The sequence below is a fragment of the Nematolebias whitei genome, chromosome 18 (assembly GCF_014905685.2).
Source record: "Nematolebias whitei isolate Nwh7 chromosome 18, NemWhi1, whole genome shotgun sequence".
NCBI classification, from domain to species: Eukaryota; Metazoa; Chordata; class Actinopteri; order Cyprinodontiformes; family Rivulidae; genus Nematolebias; species Nematolebias whitei.
The window spans coordinates 37,972,530-37,998,518 of NC_056515.1; the positions used below are offsets into that span (position 1 = coordinate 37,972,530).

Consider the following 25,989-nt stretch of genomic DNA (forward strand, 5'->3'; position numbering starts at 1 on the left):
ACAGAACAGTGGAAGGGGGAGACAACAAATTAGTAGCTAAAACCAGCGTAACAGAAGCTAAAACCAACAAAATAGCAGTTAAAACCAATGGAATAGTAGCTAAAACCTATAAAATAGCAGCTAAAATCAATAGAACGGTAAATTAAACTACAACAGTAGATGCAACCATCAGAACAAGAAGAGGGTGAAGACAACAAAACAGAAGCTAAAACCAACAGAATAATAGATAAAAGTAACAAAACAGTAGCTGAAAGCTACATTTACCGAACAGTGGCCAAAAGCTGAAAAAATATATGGTGGAGCAGATTTCCAGAATTATTTCAAGAATTTTAAGAGACACATTTCTTTGAAAAAGAAACTTGAAAAGTCTAAAAGTTACAAAAACCAAACGTCACAGCAACTTTCTCGTGAGTGACAGGAACATTCTGACAGCCGAATGGATAAAACAGCACAAACTTATAGAAACATTTAATTGTTTTTTTTTTTTTTTAAAGGACTCTCACAACAAACTGGTGAGTTTCTGGAAACCTTACGTGAAATAAATGTTCAAACGGGGCCTAAAACCTTTTTGCTGAGGGCCTTTGAAGCTCAGCTGGTGGCAGAGACTCGTTTGGACCAAAGCTTTACCTTAAACTGAAGGTGGGGGGCTAAACCACAGGAGGGGGGGGCGACTTTGACCTTTTATTCAAAGTTGTCGGCTTCATTAACGTCTTTATACGGTTTCACTTGATAATGGATCAAAAACCAGTCAGTCGAGTCCTCACCTACTTCTTTTATATCAGAGTTTCTTTAAAAGTGCAACAAACAATAACCGGTGTCTGGTTTGTCACCTTTGGACTTCCGTAGCAGGTGAAGGATTACGACTGGACTTCAGAGACACAAATGGCTTTTACACTTATAAAAACAACTATTTTCACAGAAACTAAACAAAAGAAGGCAAAATATTAAAAAATAAGCCCTCTGTTGTTTTGTTTTTATATCTATAGAATGACTAAAGGTTACTCGAACCTGTCGGTATCTATTTCAGGTGTGGCTTGGGTGTCGTGCTGTAAAAGTTTTATCTGGGCTGACTTCACAACATTAGGACTCGCTTCAGTTTATAACTGATAATAGTCAAAGTTTGAGCACGGAGGCGTCTCATGGGGCCATGAGCACGAAGCTGAGGCGACAACAGCTTTTAAAAGTTTTTTTTTTACGTGGAACTGCGCTGCTGTTTTGGCATTCTGAACACGACCGCTTCACGTGTCTGCGTCGGTTCACATTCGTCTTTTGTTTTTGTGCTACCGGCTGAAAATCCCAAGGGTTCAGTTCTTTTTAAGTTTAATGAAGCTGCTCTTTCTCTCACAGACACAAACAGGGAAAAAGCTGAATCTAAGGGGGTTCCCTTCATTTTTTTTTAGAGACACGAATGCAAAGATTTCAGTTAAAGCATCAATCGGATTGATCAAAGTGGGGTTTTGTGTCACGGTGTGGATAATGAATATCTTACCTGTTACAGATGCCTTATGAGCGGCATCTCTTTGGAGAAACTGTTTAGCTCTGACCAGATTGACGAGCTAACCGCTAACTTTAGCCAATCCAACACTATAGAGGATTGTAGTCTTGTTTGTAATTCATGAGATATTTTGCTACAAGGCAGACAAAGGACACGTTTAAATTTCTGCATTTTATTTAAAAATACTACCGTATTTAAACTTCTGCCTCCTTTCTTTTGCTAGAAAAGTTTCACTCTCTGCTCCTCACGCTCTTTTCTGTCTCGTCTTTCCACCCGCAGTACGGGATCGTCCTGGATGCTGGATCTTCGCACACTTCTCTGTTTATCTACAAGTGGCCCGCCGACAAGCAGAACGGCACAGGTGTGGTCACCCAGCACAGAGAGTGTCACGTGGCAGGTAAGTACGAGCACGCTCTCCACTAAAACCAGTGGTTTGCATGTCAAATGTGTCCTGCTGCGCTGAAACAGGTGCAAACAGCAGCCCCGAACACTAAACCTGTGTTTCTTCGTAGATCAGTCTGTTTCAGAAACATGTGAAGGCCAAAGAGAATATATGTTGATGCAGTTTGAGAGGACATGGAGGTAGTTGGAGTGAGGACAGAGAGAGGTGGAGGAGGACTTTCTGTGGAGACCCTGAAGAGGGAAAAACAAAAAAAAGTAGAAGAAGAAGAAGAAGTGTTCAACGTTGTGTTCATGTTCTCCCTTTCACTCCAAAAGCCCAGTCCAAATATGGCCGACCACCATTTTTGGGGCTAAGGGTCAGGTTTAGGGTCAGGTTGCAGGAATGAGTGGAAGTCGACACGTTTACTTCCTGTGTTTCATCAGCCAGTCGGCACGCAGGTGCAATCACCGTTTTTATTCCCTCATCTCAGGCATAAATGTCATAAAATGTTTGGCCTTAACTGATCAATCTGAGACGTTCTTTCTCCTGGGTGGAGGTGAAGTTGGAGAATTTGATGGTGGTCTTCGTCCACTTAGCTCCACGTCATGGTGCTACCACCGCCATGCTGGACAGTTGGTGCAGTGTTCTTCCTCCAAACAGCTCGATCCTTGACTCGTTTGACCGTCAAACTTTTCTCCAGGAGACATTCGGCTCTTCCATATGGACGGCTTCAGTCCATCTGAAAGGTGTGGAGGCGGAGCTTCCAGGTGTTTCAGCTGTTTCCAGAGGTTTCACTTTGAGCCTTGGGGGTTCTGAACATCTGAACCAGTTGAGCAGATGAGTCTTGGTCAGTCCAGGAGTGAACCCTTTGAGAAGCAGCAAGCTACAGTCAACCACGATCACTAATGAGAACTTGTTAATACTTTACGTTATTGTCTGTATACAGTATATCTTAGTGTTTTCTGAAAGCACAGTTCTTTGTATAATCCTGCTGGATCCTGGATTTGAAACCAGTATTTCTGGTCCAGTAGGAGAGACTGATTTGACATTAACATTTGGTAAATAAGGATCACAGAAGCTGACTCTGCTTATTTAGCAGCATGACTCAACAGGCCGGTCATATAATCAGATGTTTGGTACTTCTTCTGTTTTTCTCCTCGACGCTCGCTCAGGCGAAGGAATTTCCAGCTACGCAGGCCAAAAGGGTTCAGCGGGGCAGAGTTTGGAGGCGTGTCTGGACCGGGCCGTTAACGATATCCCCAAAGACAGACACCGGAGCACACCTGTGTACCTGGGAGCCACAGCTGGCATGAGACTTCTGGAGTGAGTGACTTTACGTCAGCAGCCTGTCTGTGTTTTTGTTTCTCTAATCCTTCACGATAAAAACAGATTACCTCCCTGACACGGGACTAAAACCACCGTCGGCTTCCAGAAGCCGAAGGTAGACGACAGGTTTCAGAAACTAACATTAAATAAATCCGTTACAGTAGTCCCTCATTTATCTTGGGGGGCTCCATTCACGCCCACTTCTCCGCTGCAGAGCGGAGATCCTGACATGCTGCAGGAGGGAGCTTCTCCCTGCACCTGTGCGCTGCACACAGGTGCAGCAAAATGATTTAAAATAATTCATTTTAAATAAAAAATCCACGCCGATCTTGCGGCTCATCCATCAGTCGTGCGTCACGTCCAATCTTACTTTGAAAAACCGCAAAAGAGCGAGTCCACGAAAGTCGAATCGCGAAGTAGCGATGGACTACCGTATTGTAGATTTTAGTGTGTAAACATGTAAACAGTTTAGATCAGCCTGGACTCTAAATAAACCGATTCTGGGCCGGTTCCAGTTTCTCATCTTTGTACATCTAATTGCTAATTCTGACTTTGAACCGTTTAAATTTTTCTATAAAAACTTTACTTACCGTCTACTTCTTACGTTTCTACAAAGTTAAAATGTGTTCGCTCACTAGCCATAACCCAAATGTAACAAAAGGCGAGCTAAAGCCTGAATGCAGCAAAAGGTTAGCCAATCGCTAAATGTAACAGTTTCTTTAGCTACTTTAGCTAGTAGAAGAAAAACAAGTAGTAAAAGGATAGGTTAAAGCTAAATGTAGCAAAAGGCTAGCTATTAGCTAAACGCTGAAAGTAGAAAAATGCTAACTAAAGTCTGAAAGTAGCAAAAGGCTAGCTAAAGACTAAATGCATCACAAAGCCAGCTAAAGGCTGAAAGTAGCAAAAGGTTAACTACGTGATAAAAATAGCAAAAGGCTAGCTAAGGACAGAATGTAGCACAATGCCAGCTAAAGGTTGAAAGTAGTAAAAGGCAAGCTATGAGCTGAAAATAGCAAAAAGGTAGCTAAAGACCAAATGTAGCACCAAGCCAGCCCAAAGCTGAAGTAAAAAAAAAGCAAGCTAAAGGCTGAATGTAGCAAAAGGTTAGCTAAAAGCTAAATGTAATTAGCAGTTTCTTTAGCTACTTTACCTAGTATCAGAAAGCTGCAAGTTGCAAAAGACTGGCTTAGGATTAAAAGTGGCAAAAGGATATGCTAAAGCTAAAAATAGCAAAATTCTAGTTTAAAACTAAATGTAGCAAAAGGCTAGTTAAAATTTGAAAGTAGCATAAAGATAGCTAAAGGCTGAAAATGGCAAAATGCTAGCTAAATGCTGAAGGTAGCAAAAATATAAGTAAAGTCTGAAAGTCGCAAAAGACTAGTTAAGGCTGAAGGTAACAAAAGGCTAGCTAAAAGCTAAATGTAGTAAAAGGCTACCTGAAAGCTAAATATAGCAAAATACTACTTTTGCTCTTTTAGCTAGAAGCAAAAAACCTAAGGATCAAAAGGGTAGCTAAAAAGTAAAAGTAGCAAAGGATTAGCCAAAGCTTAAATGTGGCAAAAATCTAGCTAAAGATTGATAATAGCAAAAGGCTGGCTAAAGGCTAAATGTAACAATTGTTAGCTTAAAGATAAAAGTAGTAAAATAAAAAAATTGCTATTTCACCTGGTATTTGAATAAACTAAAATTAGCAAAAGGGTCGTTAAAAGAATAATATAGCAAAACAAGAGCTAAAGGCTGCAGAACAATAGATAAAAGCAAAAGACGAGATAAAAGCTAACGTAGTCAAAGGTTAGTTTAGCTGGTTTAGCTAGCAGCAAAAAGTAGAAGTAGCAAACTGGTAAATAGAAGCTAAAAATAGCAAAACGTTAAATAAAAGTCCATCAAAAGGATAGCTGGATACAAAAAATTAGCATAAAAACACAGAAGCAGAGCAGGTACGCTGAAGGAGATTTGTTTTTGAAGGACTTAGGGAGATCTATGTATTTCTATACAAATTTGTAAAAAAAAAAAAAAGTTGGATATAAAGCTATGAAAGTTATAAAAACTGAAAGTTGTAGCACCTGTCTCCTGAAGCAGCTGAACACTTTGATATAAGAATAGCTAAAAAAGCATGAAGTATGCAGAAGCAGTTAAGCTGCAAAAACATACAGGAAAACTAAGAACTAGGAAATTAATGGTGTGAACGCTGAATCAGCGTTAATAAAATTATGCAGAGATGAAAAGATGACAAAGTCGAAAGGCATGGTTGGAAACTGCCTGAAGCCCGAGCTGACGTCTTGTGTTCAGCGTTCTGGCTTGAAGGATGTCAGGGAGTCTCTTGGGCTCGTTGCAAGATTCAAAACCTCTGGCCCTGCAGGCAAAATGTGTTACCACGACATGTTCATGAAACTTTCAGGCACAGCCTCAAGAACTTGAACACCTTTAGTTTTCAAAATCTGGCATAGAAATGTATTAAAAATGTCAAATGTTCTAATTTAATCCTGCAAAATCTAGGACAATAAAACTCTGTGACAGCTAAAAGTTGATTTGCTTGCCACTGACTGAAAAAGTATTTGATCCCCAACAACCCAAACAAAATTTTATCCATAGATTGGTTGTGTATGGCACACAGACTATACATTTCAGAGACTCTCGATCTCAACCCCAAATACCAGAGGACAGCACCAAAGGGTTATCCAAGAACATGAGGAACAAGACGGTAGATCTGGAATCGGCTGCAAGACTGTCAGCAAAATGGCATAAGCACGGAGGTGGCAACGTGGTTTGGATCTGTTCTTCTGCTAAGGGTACAGGACAACTTCTCTGTATCGAGGGGCCAGTGGTTGGAGCTGGAAATTATGAACAAGGACCTTCTTCCCTCAGTCAGAACCCCCAAGATGGGGTGAGGTTTGGTCTTCTACCATGGCAATGACCTAAAACTCTGTCATGGTGAAAGTACTAGCTATAAAAAGAACTATTTTAACCCTACTGCTGCCCTTGGGTCAAAATGACTCATGAGGAGGTCTCGTGGGTCATTTTGACCCAAGGACAACAAATGGGTAAGGGACATGGAGTGGCTCAGCCAGTCCCCAGATCGTTGGTTACGTACTGTAACCCCAGATTCTATGAGTATAGGCGCAGCCCTTTAAGGCTATCGCTAGTGGGTTTATCCCCTTCGTGCTTCAGTGTTGCGCATGAAGGGGATAAACCCACTAGCGATAGCCTTAAAGGGCGAAGCCTATACGAAATAGAACTTGATCCTGCAGAAAATCTGTGAAGGTAGCTGAAGATTCAAGAAGCCAAGCAGCAGCCGAGACATCAGAAGGATTTAGAGAGTTTCTGTAAAGAGGAGTGGGCTAGTATCCCTCTTGAAATGTTTCATGCTCAACCACAAGAAACACTGACTCAACAAAGGCTTCTCCACTAAATGCTGTCATTGTTTTGGTGGATGTCAAACATTTCGTTTATTCCTAACGTCTCTCTGTTCCTACTGCTACTGTTCCTTTTTTGCAAGTCACTGAATCAATCAGAACTTTATTGCCAGTATGGTCGACATTGCTTGGAACCTAGTTTGGTGTAAAGGTTAATAAAACGTGGGACGATACAGAACAAGACGAGGTACGACGCAACGAGTAGGGCAACGATCAAATGCTGTCCCAAATCTTCTTAAAATGTGCATTGAATGACAATAACATGAACCTGAATTTGATCATGAAGTGTTCAGCGTTGCAATGTTTTTCCCGATACAACTCGCCGGTTCAACTGAAACAAATTCTTTTTTTTAAGGATTTCCAATTCAGAGCAGTCAAGTCAGATTCTTAAGGAAGTGAGCCTCAAAATCCAGTCGTACCCTTTTGACTACCGTGGTGCCGCTATACTGACCGGACAAGAGGAGGGAGCGTATGGTTGGGTCACCGTCAACTACCTCTTAGAGAACCTAATCAAGGTACCCAACGTTTGATTAAAAGTTTCATCGTTTCATCAATCTTTCGTGATTCTTCCTGGTTTCTTTGTATTGCAGTATAGTTTTGTGGGACATTGGTTCAGCCCCGGCAGACCGACTGTGGGTGCGCTGGATTTTGGCGGGGCGTCCACACAGATAACCTTTGCTACCCAGGAGCCAGTAGAGGACAAACTTAACTTGATGAAGCTTCGACTTTACGGCCGAGAGTACTCTCTGTACACACACAGCTTCTTGTGCTACGGGAACGGCCAGGTCCTCAAGAGACTGCTGGCTAAATTTGTAAAGGTAACACAAAGAGTCCTGATGCATGCTCAGTAATCCAGGTGGATAAATCTAACAAGGTTGAGTCAGGTCCTCAGGTAAGAAGTAACCGTCCAGAGGATAACACAAAGACTTCACCTTCACTGAAAGTGTCTTGCATGGTTGTTTGTTGTCTAAATATTGTCCCAAACTGTGTTTTCTCGTTCTGGCATGAATGTGTTTTTGGTCAGGATCGAGATGTTCGAATAATTTGCTCAACGTTTGACGCAGCTGGTAACATGAAGCGCCTGAAGAGAAAATGAGCTTTACAATGTTGTCTAAACCCTTGAGGGGTTAAAGAAAAGTCTAGTCCCCAGTACACCAGAGAGAAAGAAAGTCCACTTGCAACCAGTTCTAGAATTTCATCAGGACTTAACAAAGTGAGGTGGTCTTCAGCAGGTCCTGAAGTTGTTCACTTCTAACCCCAAATGGACAAAAACGCTCAACAGATTCCACCGAGTCATTACTTATTGAACAAATTCAATTCAATTCAAATATACTTTATTAATCCCAAAGGGAAATTAATTGTTGTTGTAGCTCATCCTGGTTTCATTAGAGTTGCTCTAGATGCTGATGGCTGTGGGCAGGAAGGATCTCTTGTAGCAGACCATCCCACAGCAGATCCAAAGAAACTGGCTGCAGATGCCGATCCATCCACTCAGATCCAGCAGTGCTCTTGGTCCTCTCGGGCAGCAGGACTGCATGAATTCCTGGCAGAACTACTCCCCGAGCGATTTCTCCCAGCAGCCTGCCGAGCTCCTCATCGCTGCAGACTTAACTGCAGGTGCCGGGGGACAATCTCGGTCCTACCGCTGTCACTAGCCACGTTTCCCGCTGCCTCTAAGATCTCGGCAGTCAGGCACTCAAGTGCCGCCTCCAGGTAGACGCGAATGCATCCATGGCACCTCCTTTTCAACTCATTTGGGACTGTAGTTGAGATTATTTGAGCTTTTGAGATGTTAATCAGCAGCTCCCAGTTGTAGAAAACCACTTTGTTGTTATGGTTACGCATCATAACAAATGTCCAAAAGTTAAAAAAAAAGATTTCAGTAAAAATCCTTCCAGATGCACAGCATCTGATACCAGAGGATGTTCTCATCTGAAAAAAGTGATTTACATCCAGAAAAAAAGAGGAATTAAAGTTTTCAAAATCAAAATCTCAGAATGAATTAAGAGAGCTACTCCAACATGCAGCCACGCTGAGCGGCGCGGTTCTGGAAAGACAAGTGTGGAACATGTACCCTGATCCAACAGCCTGTAGAACCTCCTTCAGTGGTGGTTTTATGTTTGTCTCACGTGGTTCTGGATGAATTTTGGCCCACTCTTCTTTCCAACGTTGCTTCAGTTCACTTAGGTTTCTGCTCAGCTCTCTGAAGGTCCCACCACAGCCTGTCTGGACTCTGAGTGGACCGTTGCAGCACCTTGGTTCTGGTCTTTCTGACCCGTTCTGTTGTGTTTGGGATCATGGTCCTGTTGGACCCAGTTTGGTCCAAACTTCAGCTGTTGGACAGATGGACTCATGTTTGATCCCTTTGGTCTACAGAGTTCATGGTGAACTCAATGACTGCACAGAGCCCAAACCATCAGCCCTCCACAGCTGGTGAGGTGTTTACTGCAGTGCATTCTGGGTAAACATCTCCACTATGGTCTGGTTTTTGTTCCAGAAACTTTTCAAACCTAAGTTGTGCCTCCATGATGCTTTTAGAGAAGAGTTTTTATCCAGCAATCCATCCAAGCTAGTCTCCATTTGTCCTGTTGTGACCTTTGACCTGCAAACCGAGGCCTGTAGAGTCTGAGATGGAGCTCATTTCTCTGAGCATTGCACAGTCTGACCTTCTGGGTAAACTTGCTGGGACGTCCACTCTTGGGAAGATGCTGTCTTAAATGTTTTCCTCTTGTGAATAATTTTTGTCTGTACAACGATGTTTGGAAACGACCTTTGACCCTTCCCTGATTGATGGGTGGCAACAGCTGCTTCTCTAAAGATCATTGCTGATGTCCGTCCATCTTGTCATTATTTTCTTAAGATTCTTGTGATTTTTTCCAAACTGCTTGTTAAACAAACGTCACTTTCAACGTGTAATCTTTTCGGGGGTGTTTTGGAAAAGGATGTTTACCTTTAAACACCAGGTGTGAAATACTTTGGATGTGTTTGTGAGTCAGTTTGAACATCTTGGAGGCTTCCTGCTGCCGAACTAGAACAACATTTAAAACGCGTTGCATGAAACACGCTGTTGAAAATGATTAAAAAAAAAATAAATAAATAAAAGCTGAAATGTCTGAGTTATGTGCTAAAATTAAAAATTATGTGCTATGACTTTGGTTTTTTACAACTTTATACTTTTAATATTTAAGTTAATTTAAAAATATCCCCAATAATAATAATAGTTTTGGTTTCCTGTGCAAACTTTAGCTATATTTTTTTGTTTTTAGCTACAGTTTTGCTCATTTAATTTTAGGAGCTCAGTGTTTATTGCCTGGATGTGGCATATCAGGGCCCCATCCTGGAGCCAGTCCTGGGGGACTGGTGTCCTCTGCCTACCGGGCCCAGTCGGGGGCTGCCTTCATGTGGGCCCACCCGCTGTAGGAGGGGCCGTACAAGTCAGGGCATGGTCTCTGGAACCAGTCTCCCTGAGCAGGAACGCTGTATTGGTGCAGCTTCTGCAGTGTTGCGTAACTTGTGCCGGTCCGTTGTGGTGAAGAGGGAGCTGAGCTGCAAAGAGAAGCTCTCTGTCAGTCTACGTTCCTACACTCACCTGTGGCCACAATCTCTGGGCAATAACTGAAAGAATGAGACTGAAGATACAAGTGGTCGAAATCAGTTTTCTCTGCTGGACTGTGGATAAAGCAGCGGATGGATGGATGGATGAATGAATGGATGGATGAATGGATGGATCTTGCTTTACCTTTAACTTGCCTTCAGCTAATTTTAACATTTTTCATTCAGCATTTAAACTGCATTTTGGCAGCAAACATTACATTTATTTTCCGCTGACACTAAGTGTAGCTCATATTTCGGCTGGTTCTGCCCATCTCTCCGTTTCAGGGTTCCTCTACAACCGTCACTCATCCCTGCTACCCTGCAGACTACAACAGGACAGTAAAAATGCAGGAAATCTTTGGCTCCCCCTGCACAGAGAAGCAAAGACCCGGCTCGTACAACCCTCAGGACTCTGTGACGGTTCGAGGCAGCGGACATTACGAGCACTGCGTGGGCAACGTGACCGAGCTCTTCTCCTTCGGCAGCTGTCCGTTCTCGCGGTGCTCCTTCGACAACGTTTTCCAACCAAAGGTCACCGGTAGCTTCATGGTACGAAGGACGCCTGCGTCGTCGTAGACTTGGATGGTAACCTATCATTTCCTTTGTGTGTTTTAAATCTTTTTTTTTGTGTTTTTTATTTTCTTATAAGGCGTTTTCTGCGTTTTTCTACATCCACTCCTTCCTGCAGCGAATCACTGGGATCAGCATGAGCTCGCCGCAGCAGCTGGAGGAGGCGGCCAGAACCGTCTGCAGCATGACGTTCAGTCAAGTAGGTCTATTTCTTCATATAAACCAGTCCTGATAGAATAGAATAGAATAGAATAGAATAGAATAGAATAGAATAATGAGCTTCACAAAAACACAATATAGGATTGCAACTGAGTCAGGAAGTGGCTAGATCGGTGCTGGGATAGAGCACTGAATAACTCAAGTCCTGAGGGAGAAAGTTCCTAAGACGGGTGGGCCGAGTGGCTGAAAGTTCTGGACCCCATGATGGTCAGGCGAGCAGGTGGAACGATGAGTTGGGAGGAAGAGGAGGATCTGAGATTACTTCACTCCTTTGCTGTTTTCAGACCAGCTCCTCCATTATGTGGACTCCCAGAAATCTCCACTGCATCCCTGTTGATCTGAGGGTGTGCACGGTCCACTTTGGACCTTCAGAAGTCTGCGTTGACCTTGATTTTTGTGGTGTTCAGCAGCAGGTTGGTGGCTAAGCACTTCGCTGTAGACCACCTCGTCCCCTACAGACCATCCAGGGTGGTGTCATCCTGAAACTCCTGATTCAAGTCCACAATCTGCCTCCAAAGGAGGAGGCAACATCACCATGACAAACCTGAACAAGAGCATCAAAGCAGCCTGTCGAGACCTGTAGACTTCACAAAGAGTAGGATAGGTAATCATCATCTTAAAGTCCAACTGAAGGCCTTGCTTTCCCTTGAATGAATGCATATCGCCCGCTGCCTTCCATAAGGTCCCCTTATGTTGTGGCTGTTTTGGTCAAACGTTGTAAAAGAATCTCGGCTACCACCACCATTTTCCTGTTTCTATTAGCTTCCCCAGGAATTGGACGACATCTAAAGGTAATTAGTTGTAGATCATCATCTGCCTTTAACACGTTCCGCCTTTTTTTTTGGTTCAGATGCTGCTCCGAGCTCCGAAGGACAGGTCTCGTTTGCAGAACTACTGCGCCTCCTCTGTGTTCGTCAAAACTCTGATTTTAAGAGGATACGGTTTTGATAACACGTCATTCCCACACGTCTCCTTCCAGCAGCAGGTAATCCATCGATAAAGACCTAAAGACCTCACAGAGTGTAAATATTAGTAAATGGTTGTTTTTTCCTGCTCCTGCAGGCTGGAGACGCCTCCGTGGGCTGGGCTCTGGGCTACATGCTGACTCTGAGTAATTTGCTGCCTGCAGAAAGCGTGGGGGTCAGGAAGACCCTGTCCACAGGAGCCTGGGGGACACTCGTCTTTCTTTTTGTCGTCTTCCTTGTTATTGTCCTGGCCTTCGTTTTCTTTCGGACTCGAGACTGGAAGAAAGAACGTGAAGAAAGCACCATCTAGAAACTGAAACGCTGCCCAGTGCCGTGGGAAAACTTGCCTTAAACTGAGTCAGTATACTGTCTTGTAATTTTGTATTCTGGATGTTTGTCTCTGAGCAGAGAACTGCCAGTAAAGTTTAGCCCTTGGCTAACTCGGCTACATTTCACAGTTGACCTGTTTGGATTTGGTTAAATGTCACCTTAAAAAAGAAAAATTAAAAAAACATACACGTAAACTTTTACACCACCATGTTTCATATTACATGGTATTCTGACAGACATTCCTACCACAAGTGCCCCAGGCTGCAGTGGAAGTGCTACAGCTAGCTGCAGCCGCTTTATGTAAATTAAACTTGTATCAAAGCAAATATTTATGTAAAAAAAAAAAGGATTTGGCCTCACGTGTTATCAATCTTGTAAAAATGTTACTATTTCTCCAAACTGAGGGAGTTTAAAGCTATCCTCAACAGGTAAGATGTCAACTGTTCATAACTTTTCCACACAACCCTACTTTAAAAATCAGAACGATGAACTTTTACCCCAAAATGGTAAAAACAGTCGAACAGGAAACATGTTTACTCACTGTGATTTTTTTCATTCAACCATTATTTATACAGGTTAGTCTCATTGAGCCTCGAGGACTCGTTTACAAGAGAGACCTGTGACCATGTTACCACCAAACATGACTTTTTGTTAATGTTTTAACTAAAACTGATTAAATATTGATTAAAATCATTAAATAAAATTCATTATTGCATAAATCACATAGAAACAACCAACCGTCTATCAAAAATTATAACTGATTTAACCTTTTTTTTTCCTGCTGAGGTACAGAACCAAAAAAAAACATTAAAACATATTCTGAATGTATTATTATTATTTCTTTTAAGAAGTCAAAACTTGATCCATTTTTCCCAAAATGTCTGGTTTTTCTCTCTGTTACGTTAAAATGGATTAAATTGTTGCAAGATTCCCACCAACTGTAATACAACTTACTCCTATTTAAAGATATTTGTCTGTAGCTTGGTCTGCCTGAAGTAACTTTGAATATTTTTACACTTACCAGCTGAAAGAAAGTGATTTATTGTCTCTGGAACATATCATTGTTCTTTAATTTGTCAGACAACATTACTTTAATGTGATGTACAGTTTGTATGATAATTGTGTTTGTACTGGAGTGGCTTGTAAGTCCTACTTTTTATTTGCAATAGTACAACTTAAAACCTTAATATCTAACCATCCAAAAATAGTCTTGAATGTTGAGATGTGAGGTTCATGCTTGGCATCTTTTAAAAAAAAAATGGTTGTGTTTAATAAAGATTCTTGTAAAGACAATTTTATTTGCAACCTTTCAAAGTCTTTTGTGAGGCTTAAACTATCACAATAAAGGAATAGATTGCATAAATGATGTGCACTTACAAATTTATATACAATTCAACTTTTTTTGGTTTATGTATTTATTATTATTATTTTTAATCTAAACACTATCTGGTTCACTTTATCAGTCTCACAAACTGCTCAGCTTCAACTCTTGTTTGAACCACAACAACCAGAATGACCAAATAAGTTTTTCCGGTAAAATTGATTTGCTTTCAGAATAAAAGAAAATTAACCAGATGTGTTTGCTAAACCTGAAGAAGTAAAAAAATATAATTTATTATATGGAAATTTTAATGATATTCGCATTAAATAAGTAAAGCAAAACACAGAAATATGCCACGTATTAAGGGAAAATATAGCAAAGCGACGTTTCTGTCTTTTATTGTGAAGGCCAAAATCGGAAGTGCGCTTGTCACGTGTTACATCATGGCGGCGCAGGCTTGAGAGTAGTGGAGCTACTTTCCGATTTATTTTCTGAGTAGTGCGCCTCCTTGGTACTAAATTCTTTCTTTAAATAGTATAATTTTAAATATTTATAACACAAATAAGCCGTAAACTGTTATTTTTTAAAAGGAGCAACACGGAAGTCGGTGAAAAAATCCGACCCCTCGTGGTGTTGGTCGTTTTTCTGGTCGGAGTGGTGAAGGGATCGGAGATGTGCACCCAGACGGAGGCAGCGGCCGTCATGGCCAACATCCCGCAGGTGGACATCGACCCGTCCGGAGTGTTTAAATACGTCCTGATCCGAGTTCACAGCCGGGAGGAGGGAGACGACTCGGAGGTGGACATAGTCCGAGGACACGGCTGGGCCGAGTACCACGGTGAGGTTCACGACCAGTGGGATGAATAGAGATTATTATAATCTGTTTACTTGAATTTGTCTTAATTTGATGCTTTTCCTTCTGACAAAAGAACAAATCGCCTGCCTAAAGTAAATTGAAGGGCTTAGTAGAAATCAATTTTACTCGTGTCTTGACCCTCCTGCTGCCCTTGGGTCAAATTTTGACCCAAGGGCAGCAGGAGGGTTATAGGAAGTATCTGACTGGGCTGCGACTGTTTAAGACTAGTTGGCGAACATTTCACAAGGGAGTCATTAAAAAGTTTACAGACCGACATTTTAGGCCAATGTAGGCGTTTGACGACTTATCGATATCTGTGATTATTGGCTCATAATGCGCTGATTTAAGCACTTCTAATTCTCACCCCTAAAATATTGGACACAAGCCGTGTCCTTACTTGCACGAGGCGTAATTGTACAATGTATCCAGCAGAGGGCGCATGCAGACTGTTTTGTTCACTTTAAGTTTCACTTTCAGCACGGCTGAAGCAGCGAGCAACACTGTGTAGCATATTGTGCTGAACAGATCATGGTAAGTTTATTTTAACTGATCTGTAAATTAAAAAAAATCAACAATAATAAATTCTCTTCGATCCTCCAACCTGCTTGTCATTAGCTACGTGCCTCTCATGTTAGCAAGCTAACGTTTAGATAACCTAGCATAGGCTATTGCCTTGTAAAACTTTAGCCAGAACAATAAATCTAACGTAGAGGTAAAATATTTCAGTGTTAGCAACATTGTCTTTGTTGTCCTCAATGAAATACATTGTCTGAAATCTTTACTTCTCTGAAAAGAACAAAAAAAAAAACCCTCTGCTGCGGTCAATTCTAATTAAACTGTTAAAACAATGAACAGTGAAGGGCGTTTCTTTGATTTTTTTATTTTTATAACACACTTGATAACTTCATGGTGAATAGTGGAGGGTAGAAAACGTGATTGCACGTTACGAAGACTGTTTCAAGACTTCAAGAGTTAAAACAGGTTTTAAAGTAGCTGTTTACTTGGATTATTGGGGGTGGACAAAGCTCACATATTTCCAGACAATATATCAGTTACCAGCATTAGCCATAAACGCCCAAAATCCATGACCTAATGGTCTTATAACCCTAGATATCATCATCAAAGCAGTGGAGAGGAATGCTATATTTTCTTAAAATGGACCCCAGAGGCAATGCGTAAAAGTCAAAAAGCAGTGGGCCTAGACTAGACCCTTGAGGGACACCACAAGTCAGATGAGCTGCAGAAGAGGACAGTTTGCCTAACAGAAATGCTCCTGGTGGTCAGGTAGGATCAAAGATAAAACTGCGCCTTTCAACACCTGTTCAAGTCTTCACAACAAGATCTTATGGTCCAGCATCAAAGGCTACGTCAGAACAGCTTAATGAGGACAGCATTTGTTGTTTCTCTCATTTATGTTTTGGTCATTTATCCAAACGGCGTTAGTTCAATGTGTTGCTCTGCCTTTCTCGCAGCTGATATCTATGAGAAGGTTTCGGAGGAGCTGGAGAAAGAAGGCCTTCTGGACTGCGAGTGTATCGGAGGAGGGAGGATCAAACACGATGCCCAGTCCAAGAAGATCCATGTTTACGGATACTCCATGGTAAACAATAATGTCCAGTTACGTAAAATGCAACTTTTCAGACGCTGTAATCAAAGGTTGATGGTTTTTCTCGCTGTTGCAGGGATTTGGAAGAGCAAACCACGCAGTGACCACGGAGAAACTGAAGGCTCGGTACCCGGACTATGAGGTGACCTGGGACAATGACGGCTACTGACATGAACCGGAGACACATTTTGCTGCACTTTTCTCATTCTGGACTTCCTGTTGCCCCTTGTTAACCATCGGAACACCTACTGTAGCGTAACTCGGTGTTTGAAATTGTGACATTACATTTGGAAACACCTTGACTATAACGGTTTGGCAGATAAACAGTCACAGACTTGTTTTAGAGTCACACAGCCTCTTAGATTTAACCTAAAATCCAACATAAAATGAGCCTTATTTGTTTTATTTTTATGTCTGTTTCATAAATATTCCTGAAAATCTTCTCCTGAGCTGTGTTCATTTCTTCCCTGGCAGCACAGAATGGTAAAAGCATTCCCGTGAGGGTTTTCTTTTTACAATGTGTGTATATCACCACTCGAGCATGAATTCTTGCTCAGTGCCTCTTGGTTTGAAGATGCCAGCAGAACCACATCTGCTACAAAAGGCTGAGATGATGCCCAGACACTCTTCTTTCCATCACTGTACTAACACCTTGAGATCCTGTCCATGGAGCAGCACTGATGGAGTCCAACCCACACAGGGTTTGACTTTGTGCTGAGGATTCTGACAGCTCCACTTTGTTTCAACCGGAAAGCCTTTAAAAGCACTCCTTCCTGAATGCCTCCGAGAATGCTGTCATAATCTTTTTACAGATCTTCAAAACATGGATCGGTGTCAAACTACTACGACCTCTTAGCGACTCTGCAAGGGTGACGATGGTGCCACTGTTCTATGATCCCGACAAAAACCACACTGTTCATCCTGAACCTGAGGTCTGACAGTTGATCATAGTTTCCCCGTACCACTAAGCAGTGCGATTGCAAGTAGTTAGAACTCACTAATTGGTTCGGTTCTCCATCTTGATCTTAATCCATTAAATCCCTCTTTCCACGGAGGGAAACAAAGGGGTCTTTCAATGGTTTCTTTGAGCTCAACTGGTTCAACATTGTCTCAGTGGTTTTTGTAAACTGGTCTTTGAATGATCTCTTGGCAGACTGTCATGCAACACTGAAAGAAAGCCTGTACAAAGATCACCGAGACCAAAATCTGCTTGAAAGTTTGGTAAGACCACAAGGGTGTCTAGTCCTGGTCCTCGAGGGGCGACTGTCCTGCACGTTTTAGCTGTTTCTCTGCTCCAACACATCTGATTTGAATCCATGGGGGATTAGAAATCTTCAGCAGAACATTCAACCATTGAATCAAGTGTTGGAGCAGGGAAACAAACCGTGCTCATCTGACTTGTGTCCCTCAAGGGTCTATTTTAGGTCCACTGCTTTTTATACGCGTTGCCTTTGTGGTCCATTTTAAGAAAATATAGCATTCCTCCACTACTTTGATGATGATATCTAGGTTTATGCGTGGTATTGAACGGTATAAAAAGGACTTGAGTGACGACAGTTGAACAGCCACCACAAATATTGTACCAACTGTAGCTTCAAACAGTAACAGATATGTGATATTGGATATTTGTCATGAATAACTAAATGGCAAAGTAAGCAATTTTAGTTTAATTTTGATAATTGTGTTCTTTGCATGTACAATACATTGAATCACATCTGTTGTGCAACACATGCACGCCTGTTGGAGGTTTTATGATTGTTGGTTGCCGTTGCATGCTGGATGATTTTAAAGTCCATCTTGTATCTCTTAGAAATAAAGGGCAGAGTTGGTTAAGTCGGGTTGTATTCAGACTGATATGGCAGACGAGGAGTAAAGATGCTACAACTGAGGAGCTCAACTCTCCTGCTCTTGGCAGTGCTGTGGGGTAAGTGCACATTTTAACGATAGCAACGTTTAATAAGAATATTGGCTAAAAGTGTAATTTTACTTACAGATGGAGGTTATGTGCAGAAAAGTTTGCTCTAAATTGCAAAACAAAGTAGATAATTTTTTTTACCATCTTGTCAAAATCTGAAAACTAGTCAAAGGTCTAGATTTATCTTGGATAATAAATTAATGGATGAAAGTATTTTCAGATATTTGGCACATCGTCATATCCTCTATAAAAAGTTTTACAGGTCTCAACTTGATTGTCTTGACTTCTGTTTGAAAAGCATCAAGTCCTTTCAGCATCTGGAATAATCCTGAGGTTTCTGGTTCTTTGCCATTTAAAGCAACAACGTTGAGTTGTAATCAGAGACCTTTGGTTTGACGGAATTGTTTCTCTCTGAACTTTGAGCCGGCTGGTGTCAGTCGGACTGTAAATCTTTACTGCGTTCTGAAAGAGAGTCGTGGGATTCAGTAAAAATATTTCAACAATGGCAAAAGTCTTAACAATTCTCTGGTTTTGAAATGGCTCTTTATTCTGTTAGTGTGTCTGTGTAATAACTGAATGTATGTTGCAGTCATTTATAACATTTCAAAGTGACGGTAATGAAAGGTAAAAGTTTTTAGGGGTTGTGTGGAGTAGGAAGTGCTTGCTTTCATCAACACCACCCCTCGACAACAAGCCGCTGGGCGGCGGCGCTCGGTCCATTCTGAAAGTTTTTCCAATATAATGTTGGTGATCGTCGATAGGCAGTGACATTAGGTTATTAGTTACCTCCATCCATCCGTTATCTGCCACTTGGTCTGGATTCCGGTCTTGGCAGCAGCAGCTTGAGCAGGGAGGTCCAGACACCTCTCTCCATAGCTCTTCTGGGAAGACTCCCAGACTAGCTGAGAGACGGTATGTCCAGCATGTTCTAGGTGGAGTCTCTTTGTTGGATATGGAAACATCCAGGAGGCATACTGTAGGTTAGAGACTCTTTGGTCAAAGGTTATGGAAGTTTTTATTACCAGGGCTGAGAATCTTGTCTCCGCCCATGAACCATGTCTGGGTTAATGATGAGGAGCTGAGTGAGGCTGCAGCTGTCAAGGATATAAACTGATAAGGATATAAACTGATAAGGATATAAACTGATAAGGATATAAACTGATAAGGATATAAAAACAAGCTGAGAAGGCAGCTCCAGGCACATTCTCATCATGGTCCTCGTGTGTTCTTCATGTAAATGTAACCTGACCTGAAAATCTGACCTTGCACTTAAAATCCTGGTTACAAATCTTCGTAGTTCTTTTTAAGTAAGATGAGCAATAAGATATTTTGCTAACAGCATCCTTGCCAAATGCCCCAACCACCTCATTGGCTCTCGATGTGGAGGAGCAGCGGCTCTACTCTGAGTCTCTCCCGGATGAGCGAATGTCTTAGTTGCATGATAAAAATGGTGTCTTTTTGTTCTGGTGTAACTTCTCCTGCTCCTTCTCAACACAAGGCTCCGGCCAAACTTTTTCTCACTGGAGTACAGTGTGTGTTTGTTAATGTGGAGAAGTGCTCAAACAACAATGTTGTCTTTTTGGTTGGCCTACTCCGATAGTAGTATAGTTGTATTAGGGATGCACAATATTGGATTTTTGGCCGATATCCAATATGCCGATACGTTAAAACTTATTTGGCCGATACCGATATTTTTAATATACTTGCCTTTGTCAGAACATCGCCCTCTTATTTAGGTTATTTGCTACAAAAATTGTGTAACAGCTGTAAGAGCTGGTGACGTATTCAGTAACAGCCATATGATATTCATAGCACTTCAAAGTTTTTGTGTATCCATTGTTCCGTAAGACTAATCAAGCTAACGGGGCTAACACGACGGCTGTTATCTTCTCAATGACGTCGGAAATGACGGCTTGTAACTCGGAAATATCTTTGACTGGGGACCATGTAGCGAAGCTCATCGTAGTCCAAAAATCTTCGGAATCCGATATCCTCGATGAAAAAAAATTCCACACCGCCGACATTTTGACTTGTTCTTCTTCGCCGTGATCAGATCAGGTAGGAGTGACGTCATCACGTTGTGCTGGCGCTGCAGACATCCTTGTCACTGGGTTGTCAAACAAAAATGGCGGCTTTTATATCGTTGAGTTATTTTGATGGAATGGTCGATGTCTGATATTTAACTTTAACGATATTATCGGCCGATGCCATGCCGATAATATCGTGCATCCCTAGTTATAATAGTATACTTTACAAGATAAAAGCTATTTATTAAGGCTAATCAAAGTTAAGCTATTAGCTACTCCAAGTTAATTAGGTAAAATTACTAAAGTTTTTAGTTTGAATTGTTTCAGTTTATATAAATTTTCTCTCTGAGTTAGCTCGAGTTCCAAATAAGTACAATACAATACAACTTTATTTATAGAGCACTTTAAAACAACACTGTTGGCCAAAGTGCTGTACACTAGGACATACAAAAACATAAAAAAGTATTTGTCTTTGATTCTTCAAAACTGAGATCACACCGAGCTCTATCCACAGCAGGCAAGATACTGACTACTAATAATTACTCCAGAAAACCCTGCACTTAAAACTACGCTTTAAATGCGGAGGTTCAACTTAGATACAAAACAGTGACAAAAGCCATAAAACTGGTTTATCGTTTTCTGGATTTTTTTGTAATCTCATAACCAGAATCTCATCAGCAGATTAAACTTTCTCAGTAGTTTAAACTGAACACGTTTAGCAGAAAACGACTATTTAAAAAAAAAAAAATGAGACCAGCATGATTTATTTATTCGACACAGCTTCTGGTTTTTGTGCTCCTCGCTGTGAGACTCCTGAGGGAAAATGTGACTTTGTGTGCGACTGTGATGACTGCAGAGATGAGCACAACTGCGGTGAGTTTACACGTACGGCAAACTAAGATCATTTATTTGAATCAACGCATTACGTCAACATCGTTACAATCGCAGCTCTTTATGTTGTCTCTGCCTCCATCGTTAATGGGTTTACTGGGTTTAAATTGATTATTTTGTTCCCTCGAGGCTACGGAGGAAAAACGTTTGAGTGTGACTTCGAGGATGCAGGGATTTGTGGATGGACGCTCGAGTCTTCTGGAGAAATGTACACGTGGGAGAGACTTCAGAGCGGGGACGGGCTGCCCGACAGCGGACCTTCTTCTGATTACACCACCGGCACAGCTACAGGTACAAAACGGGTTTAATGTGAAGTGGAATTAACAGAGAACTAGAGGAATTGCATTTCCTGTGAAAATGCAGTGTGAAAGCTTATTACTGAAGACCTTGCTGAAAAATTGCTGAAATTAACTAAAAACATGCTGAAATGGCCCAAGTTAGCAGAAGAAAGCCGAAAGAACATATTTGCTGAATTAGGTTTAAATAAGCAGAAATTAGCACCAAAAAAGCTGAAATTAGAAAAAAATGATGGAAACAGCTGAAAAGGCAGAAAGAAGCTTAAACTTCTAGAAGGAGCTGACATGAGCTAAAAATGTGGAATTAGCTGAAAAGGCTAAATTTAGCATAAAAGTAGCTAAAAAGGTATCTTAAATAGCAGAAAAAGCCTAACTATCTGAAAAAAGCTTAAAGGAGCATAACAAGCTGAAATCAGTAGAAAAAAGTTAAAGTAGCAGAAATTACCACAAAAACTTGATTTTATCTGAAAATTGCTGAAATTAGCTAAACATGCTAAAAAAAATAGTAGATGAAAATGTAAAACAAGTTTAAATAAGCAGAAGAAAGCAGAAAGAACATATTTGTTGAAAGAAGCAGGACGAATGAGCATGAAAAAGTGGAAATTATCTGGAAGAAAAGCTGAAATTATCAAAAAACAGCTGAAAGTAGCTAAAAAGCAGAAAGCTTAAATTACCCGAATGAAGTGGAGAGAGCACATTTTTTCTGAATTAGGTTGAAAAAAGTTGTAATGGTTGCAAAAAATGTGGAATTAGCTGAAAAAACTTAAATTAACACAAAACAGCTAAATAATAGCTGAAATAGAAACAGCTGAAACTTGCAGAAATAAGCTGAAAGGAGCATAACAAGCTGAAATTATCAGAAATAAGTTAGAAGAAGCACAAAATGTTTTAGTTAGAAAAAAAACCTGAAAGGAGCACAAAACAGCTGAAAGTAGCTGAAAAAAAGTTTAAATTAGCAGCAGGAAGCTGAAAGAAGCTGAAGCAGAACAAAATGTGAAAGGAGCAGTAAAAGGTTGTAAACACATCTAAAGAGTTGAAGGATGTAAAATGAGCTCGATTCATTTTCTATGTGAAAAATTGCAGAAAAGGCTAAATATTTCAAAAAGCTAAAGTTGCACCAATACCAAAAGTCATAGCAGGATTGTCCTGAAGTAGCTGAATGTTTTGATTCATGATTTGCTGAAATGGCACAAAAACTGCAGGAATCGTAACAAAAAACATACAGAAGAAAACTGGGTCACAGTGAAAGCTTCATAAACATTCAGACAGTTAGATGATTTAAAAAAACAAACTGCAGAGGCTCTTTTCAAAAAGTCGGCTTGTTACATCATTAAGGGCGGATTTTCGTAGCCAGCATTAATAAAAAAATCTTTCTGTCTCTTTGACTCGTTGAGTTTATGAATGTTTTTAAATCATTCTCATTTTTGAGATTAATTTTTCTTCTGTAAGTTTTTTGGCACGTAACTTGTTCCACTTTTTTATTTTTGCTCTATTTCAGCAGTTCGTACATCAAAACATTCGGCTCATTCAGGACAGTCCTGCTCTGACTTTTGGTATTTGTGCAGTTTTAACTTTTTGGAACATTTAGCTTTGTCGGCCATGTTTTTCTCATTGAAAATGAACGGAGCTCTTCCCATCCTTCAAACCCTTGAGCTGTTTACAACCGCTCATTTCAACTTTTGTTCTGCTTCAGCTTTTTTTAGCTTCTTTGTGCTGATTTCAGCTTCTTTTAGCGTCTTCCAACCTCTTTCTATTCATTTCACCATTTTAGCTATTTGTAGCCAACTTTCAACTTATTTCTGCTAAATTCATATTTAAACATTTTCAGCTTGTATTTTTTGTTGCTAAGTTTAGCATATTTTTGCTATTTTTATGTTGATTTTTGCCCCTTTTCAGCCTCTTTCTGCTAATTCAAGCTCTTTTAGCTACTTATTTTTTTCCTAATTCCAGCTCTTTTTAGATACTTTTTTGCTAATTCAAGCTTTTTATGCTTATTTCAGCTTCTTTTGGCTAATTTAAGCTCTTTTTAGCTACTTTTCTTTGTTAATTTTAGCGCTTTCTTAGCTACATTTTTGCTAAATTCAACTTTGTAATGCGTAGCCTCTTTGTGCTAATTTAAGCTCTTTTTGCTACTTTTTTTTACTAATTTTTCCTCTTTTAGCGACTTTTTTGCTAATTTCAACTTTTGGATTATTTTTTCATCCTCTTTCTGTTAATTTAAGCTTTTTTTAGCTACTTTTTTTACTAATTTCTGCTCTTTTAGCTACTTGTTTACTAATTTCAGCTTTTTATGCTTATTTCTGCCTCTTTCTGCTAATTTAAGCTCTTTTTAGCTACATTTCTTTGCTAATTTTTGCTCTTTTAGCTACTTTTTGCTAATTTCAACTTTTTAATTCTTTTTTCATCCTCTTTGTTAATTTAAGCTCCTTTTAGCTACCTTTTTTTTTGATAATTTCAGCTTTTCATGCTTATTTCTGCCTCTTTGTGCTAATTTAAGCTCTTTTTAGCTATATTTTTGCTAGTTTAAACTTTTTAATGCTTTTTTCAGCCGCTTTCTGTTAATTTAAGCTCTTTTTAGCTACTTTTTTTTTTTTTGCTAATTTCAGCTTTTTATCCTACTCAGTCTCTCTGACTATTTCAGATTATTCTGCTTATTTCTGCGACATTCAGCTTTTTCTAAATTTTTCGGCTTTTATTTTCCTGCTTCCAGCTGCTCAAATTCGGCTCGCTGTAGCAGTTCAGCGATGAAACCTTTTCAGCTGGTTGCTAACGTTCACTCAGCCTTGTCACAGGAGATGACGTTGCTCTGGCTGTTTTCGTTTCCTCTGGAGAACAAACGATGAGGCGCCTTTCTCTGCAGAGCGTCAGTAAAAAGTGCTCGTGGAGAATCGTCGGACTGAAAACGTTTCGGCTCATATTCCACCTGAGAGTTACTCGTTTTATTGTTTCGTTTCCAGAAACCTTCCGGACCCGTGAATGTCCCGCTCCACACGAGTTCTTGAAGCACTGAAAGTGTCAGTTGTGTCCGTTAACTTAACCAAGTCCGTTTTCCTTCGTGTTGTTAAAAGTTTGTTTCTTTTCCACATGAAGCTGCAACGATACGAAGGAAGCGTCGTTCAATAAAGACAAAAAATACGTCTCGTTGTTGTGTCGCTGTAAGATCGTTTCATTTTGGGTTTTGTGTTAAAATGTAAAAAATGAGAAGAACCTTCATGTAAACATCACCAACTTCTTCTCAAGTTGCTGGTTACTCCGTCTGGTTTAGAGGTTTCTGTAGCAGCAGGATTTAACGAAACGTTTCCAATAATCAGAGGTTGGAATGTGACCCGAGCAGTTCTCTGCACTGAGCTGGTTCCACGTTACAGGATGGTTCGTGGGAGTGAGCGCAGTGAGTTCAGGACGTCCTCAGCGTTCGGTTTTATCCTCTCCCGAGATGAAACGATCCTCGCCGACGTGCCGGCTGCGCCTCAGATACTTCCTCTGGGATTCAGGTGACGACACAAATCGAAGCCAAGGTTCAGACGGTTTGCAGACAAGCTAACGTTGACGTGTTTCCAGGTCACACGGGCCTCGGTTCTGCACCGCTCTGGGCGTCCATCTCCCACCACAACTCCCAGGAGGCCGTGGTGTGGCGCCCCGAGGCCTCCAGCTCCCGGAGCTGGAGGGAAGCCACCATCTTTGTGGGCTCCGTTCCCTCGAACTTCAGGCTCCGTCTTCACTCGCAGCGCTCAGAGGGGCGAAGAGGAGACGTAGCCGTCGATCAGCTGGAGTTCCTGGACTGCGCTCTGCCCTGTGAGACTCTCGTGCCATCACCGAGCACATCAGAGCGCTGACTGAGACTGAAGCGCTGCCCGTCTCTGTGTTGCATGTTCTCTTAGTGCCCCTCCCTGGGAGCGAGTGTCCAGCAGGGATGGAGGAGTGTCGCCACGGCGGCTGCGTGGACCAGCGTCAGCTCTGCGACGGCAGCGATGACTGCGGCGATCGGAGCGACGAGGAGAGCTGCGGTGAGAGCCGAGACGTCGCCCGGACACCCGCTAAATGTTCACGAGTCGGCGACACAACGCCTCACGGTGACATTCAACGGATTATAACGCAGCTACAGGAGAAGAACATGGGACGGGATCGCCAAAGCTTTTCATTTCTCCTCTCTTTAAAACCTAAAAGTGTTTAATCTGGGTACTCTTTGGTTGGTCACCAGCAGCGATAACGTTTTTTTACCCACGTCTGTTAGCAAGAAAAAATCACAGGAACCACCGGACAGATTTAACAGAAACTCCCAAAGATCCACATGTTAAACCCAGTTCAAGATGGCTGCCACAGCTAATTAACTTTAGCCTTCACGAACGTGACCAACTCAGTCTATGTTTCAGGTCTTGAGCTACAGTTGGGCGTGGTAGTAGCTCAGAGTCATCCTCGACACGTATCTGTGAGCACTAACAGATTTTACGAGATCTCATGACATCATTCGCAAGGTTTCACCGAACTCCATCTGATTTGGGTTCAACTCTCCATCATGATAGCCAGCGGGCGATTAGCGTTCCTTCAAGGAATACCCGTTTAGTATTTAGTTTACCGTATTTTCCACCGCACACGTCGCACGTGTTTGTCCGTCTTGTGAGCTGATAACTTGAAAAACATCAACTTCCATTTTGATGTGTGCCTGCATCTAGATGTAGGAAAGGTCACTGTCAAAAATTGGGTTGCCAGGTCAAAATCCAAGATGGCTGCTGCCATACATACATACATACACACACATACACACATATATATATATATATATATA

The 25,989-nt window shown here is 41.2% G+C and overlaps 3 protein-coding genes across 4 annotated transcripts in view; all 3 read left to right on the forward strand.

Moving 5' to 3' along the window:
* Positions 1 to 12,274, forward strand: part of LOC119424326 (ectonucleoside triphosphate diphosphohydrolase 2) — a 13,241-nt gene extending 967 nt beyond the window's left edge. Inside the window, exons 2-9 of the mRNA XM_037691787.1 lie at positions 1,775 to 1,892; positions 3,050 to 3,200; positions 6,972 to 7,131; positions 7,207 to 7,446; positions 10,496 to 10,759; positions 10,860 to 10,979; positions 11,850 to 11,984; positions 12,062 to 12,274. Coding sequence (XP_037547715.1) covers positions 1,775 to 1,892; positions 3,050 to 3,200; positions 6,972 to 7,131; positions 7,207 to 7,446; positions 10,496 to 10,759; positions 10,860 to 10,979; positions 11,850 to 11,984; positions 12,062 to 12,274 — 1,401 coding nt within the window. The remainder of the gene's footprint in view (positions 1 to 1,774; positions 1,893 to 3,049; positions 3,201 to 6,971; positions 7,132 to 7,206; positions 7,447 to 10,495; positions 10,760 to 10,859; positions 10,980 to 11,849; positions 11,985 to 12,061) is intronic.
* A 1,753-nt stretch (positions 12,275 to 14,027) lies between these two features.
* On the forward strand, positions 14,028 to 16,519 carry phpt1 (phosphohistidine phosphatase 1). 2 transcript variants are annotated; one of them, XM_037691791.1, is made up of 4 exons: positions 14,029 to 14,126; positions 14,206 to 14,453; positions 15,944 to 16,071; positions 16,154 to 16,519. In XM_037691791.1, exons 2-4 carry the CDS (start codon positions 14,288 to 14,290, stop codon positions 16,244 to 16,246), a joined length of 387 nt encoding a protein of 128 aa, XP_037547719.1. In that variant the 5' UTR covers positions 14,029 to 14,126; positions 14,206 to 14,287; the 3' UTR covers positions 16,247 to 16,519. The 2 variants fall into 2 exon arrangements, with proteins under 2 accessions (XP_037547718.1, XP_037547719.1); XM_037691790.1 differs by having other exon boundaries at positions 14,028 to 14,453.
* A 1,433-nt stretch (positions 16,520 to 17,952) lies between these two features.
* Positions 17,953 to 25,989, forward strand: part of mamdc4 (MAM domain containing 4) — a 31,426-nt gene continuing 23,389 nt past the window's right edge. Inside the window, exons 1-7 of the mRNA XM_037691784.1 lie at positions 17,953 to 17,991; positions 18,754 to 18,766; positions 20,800 to 20,892; positions 21,040 to 21,201; positions 24,572 to 24,697; positions 24,765 to 24,998; positions 25,085 to 25,210. Of these exons, the coding sequence (XP_037547712.1) occupies positions 17,953 to 17,991; positions 18,754 to 18,766; positions 20,800 to 20,892; positions 21,040 to 21,201; positions 24,572 to 24,697; positions 24,765 to 24,998; positions 25,085 to 25,210 (793 nt within the window). The remainder of the gene's footprint in view (positions 17,992 to 18,753; positions 18,767 to 20,799; positions 20,893 to 21,039; positions 21,202 to 24,571; positions 24,698 to 24,764; positions 24,999 to 25,084; positions 25,211 to 25,989) is intronic.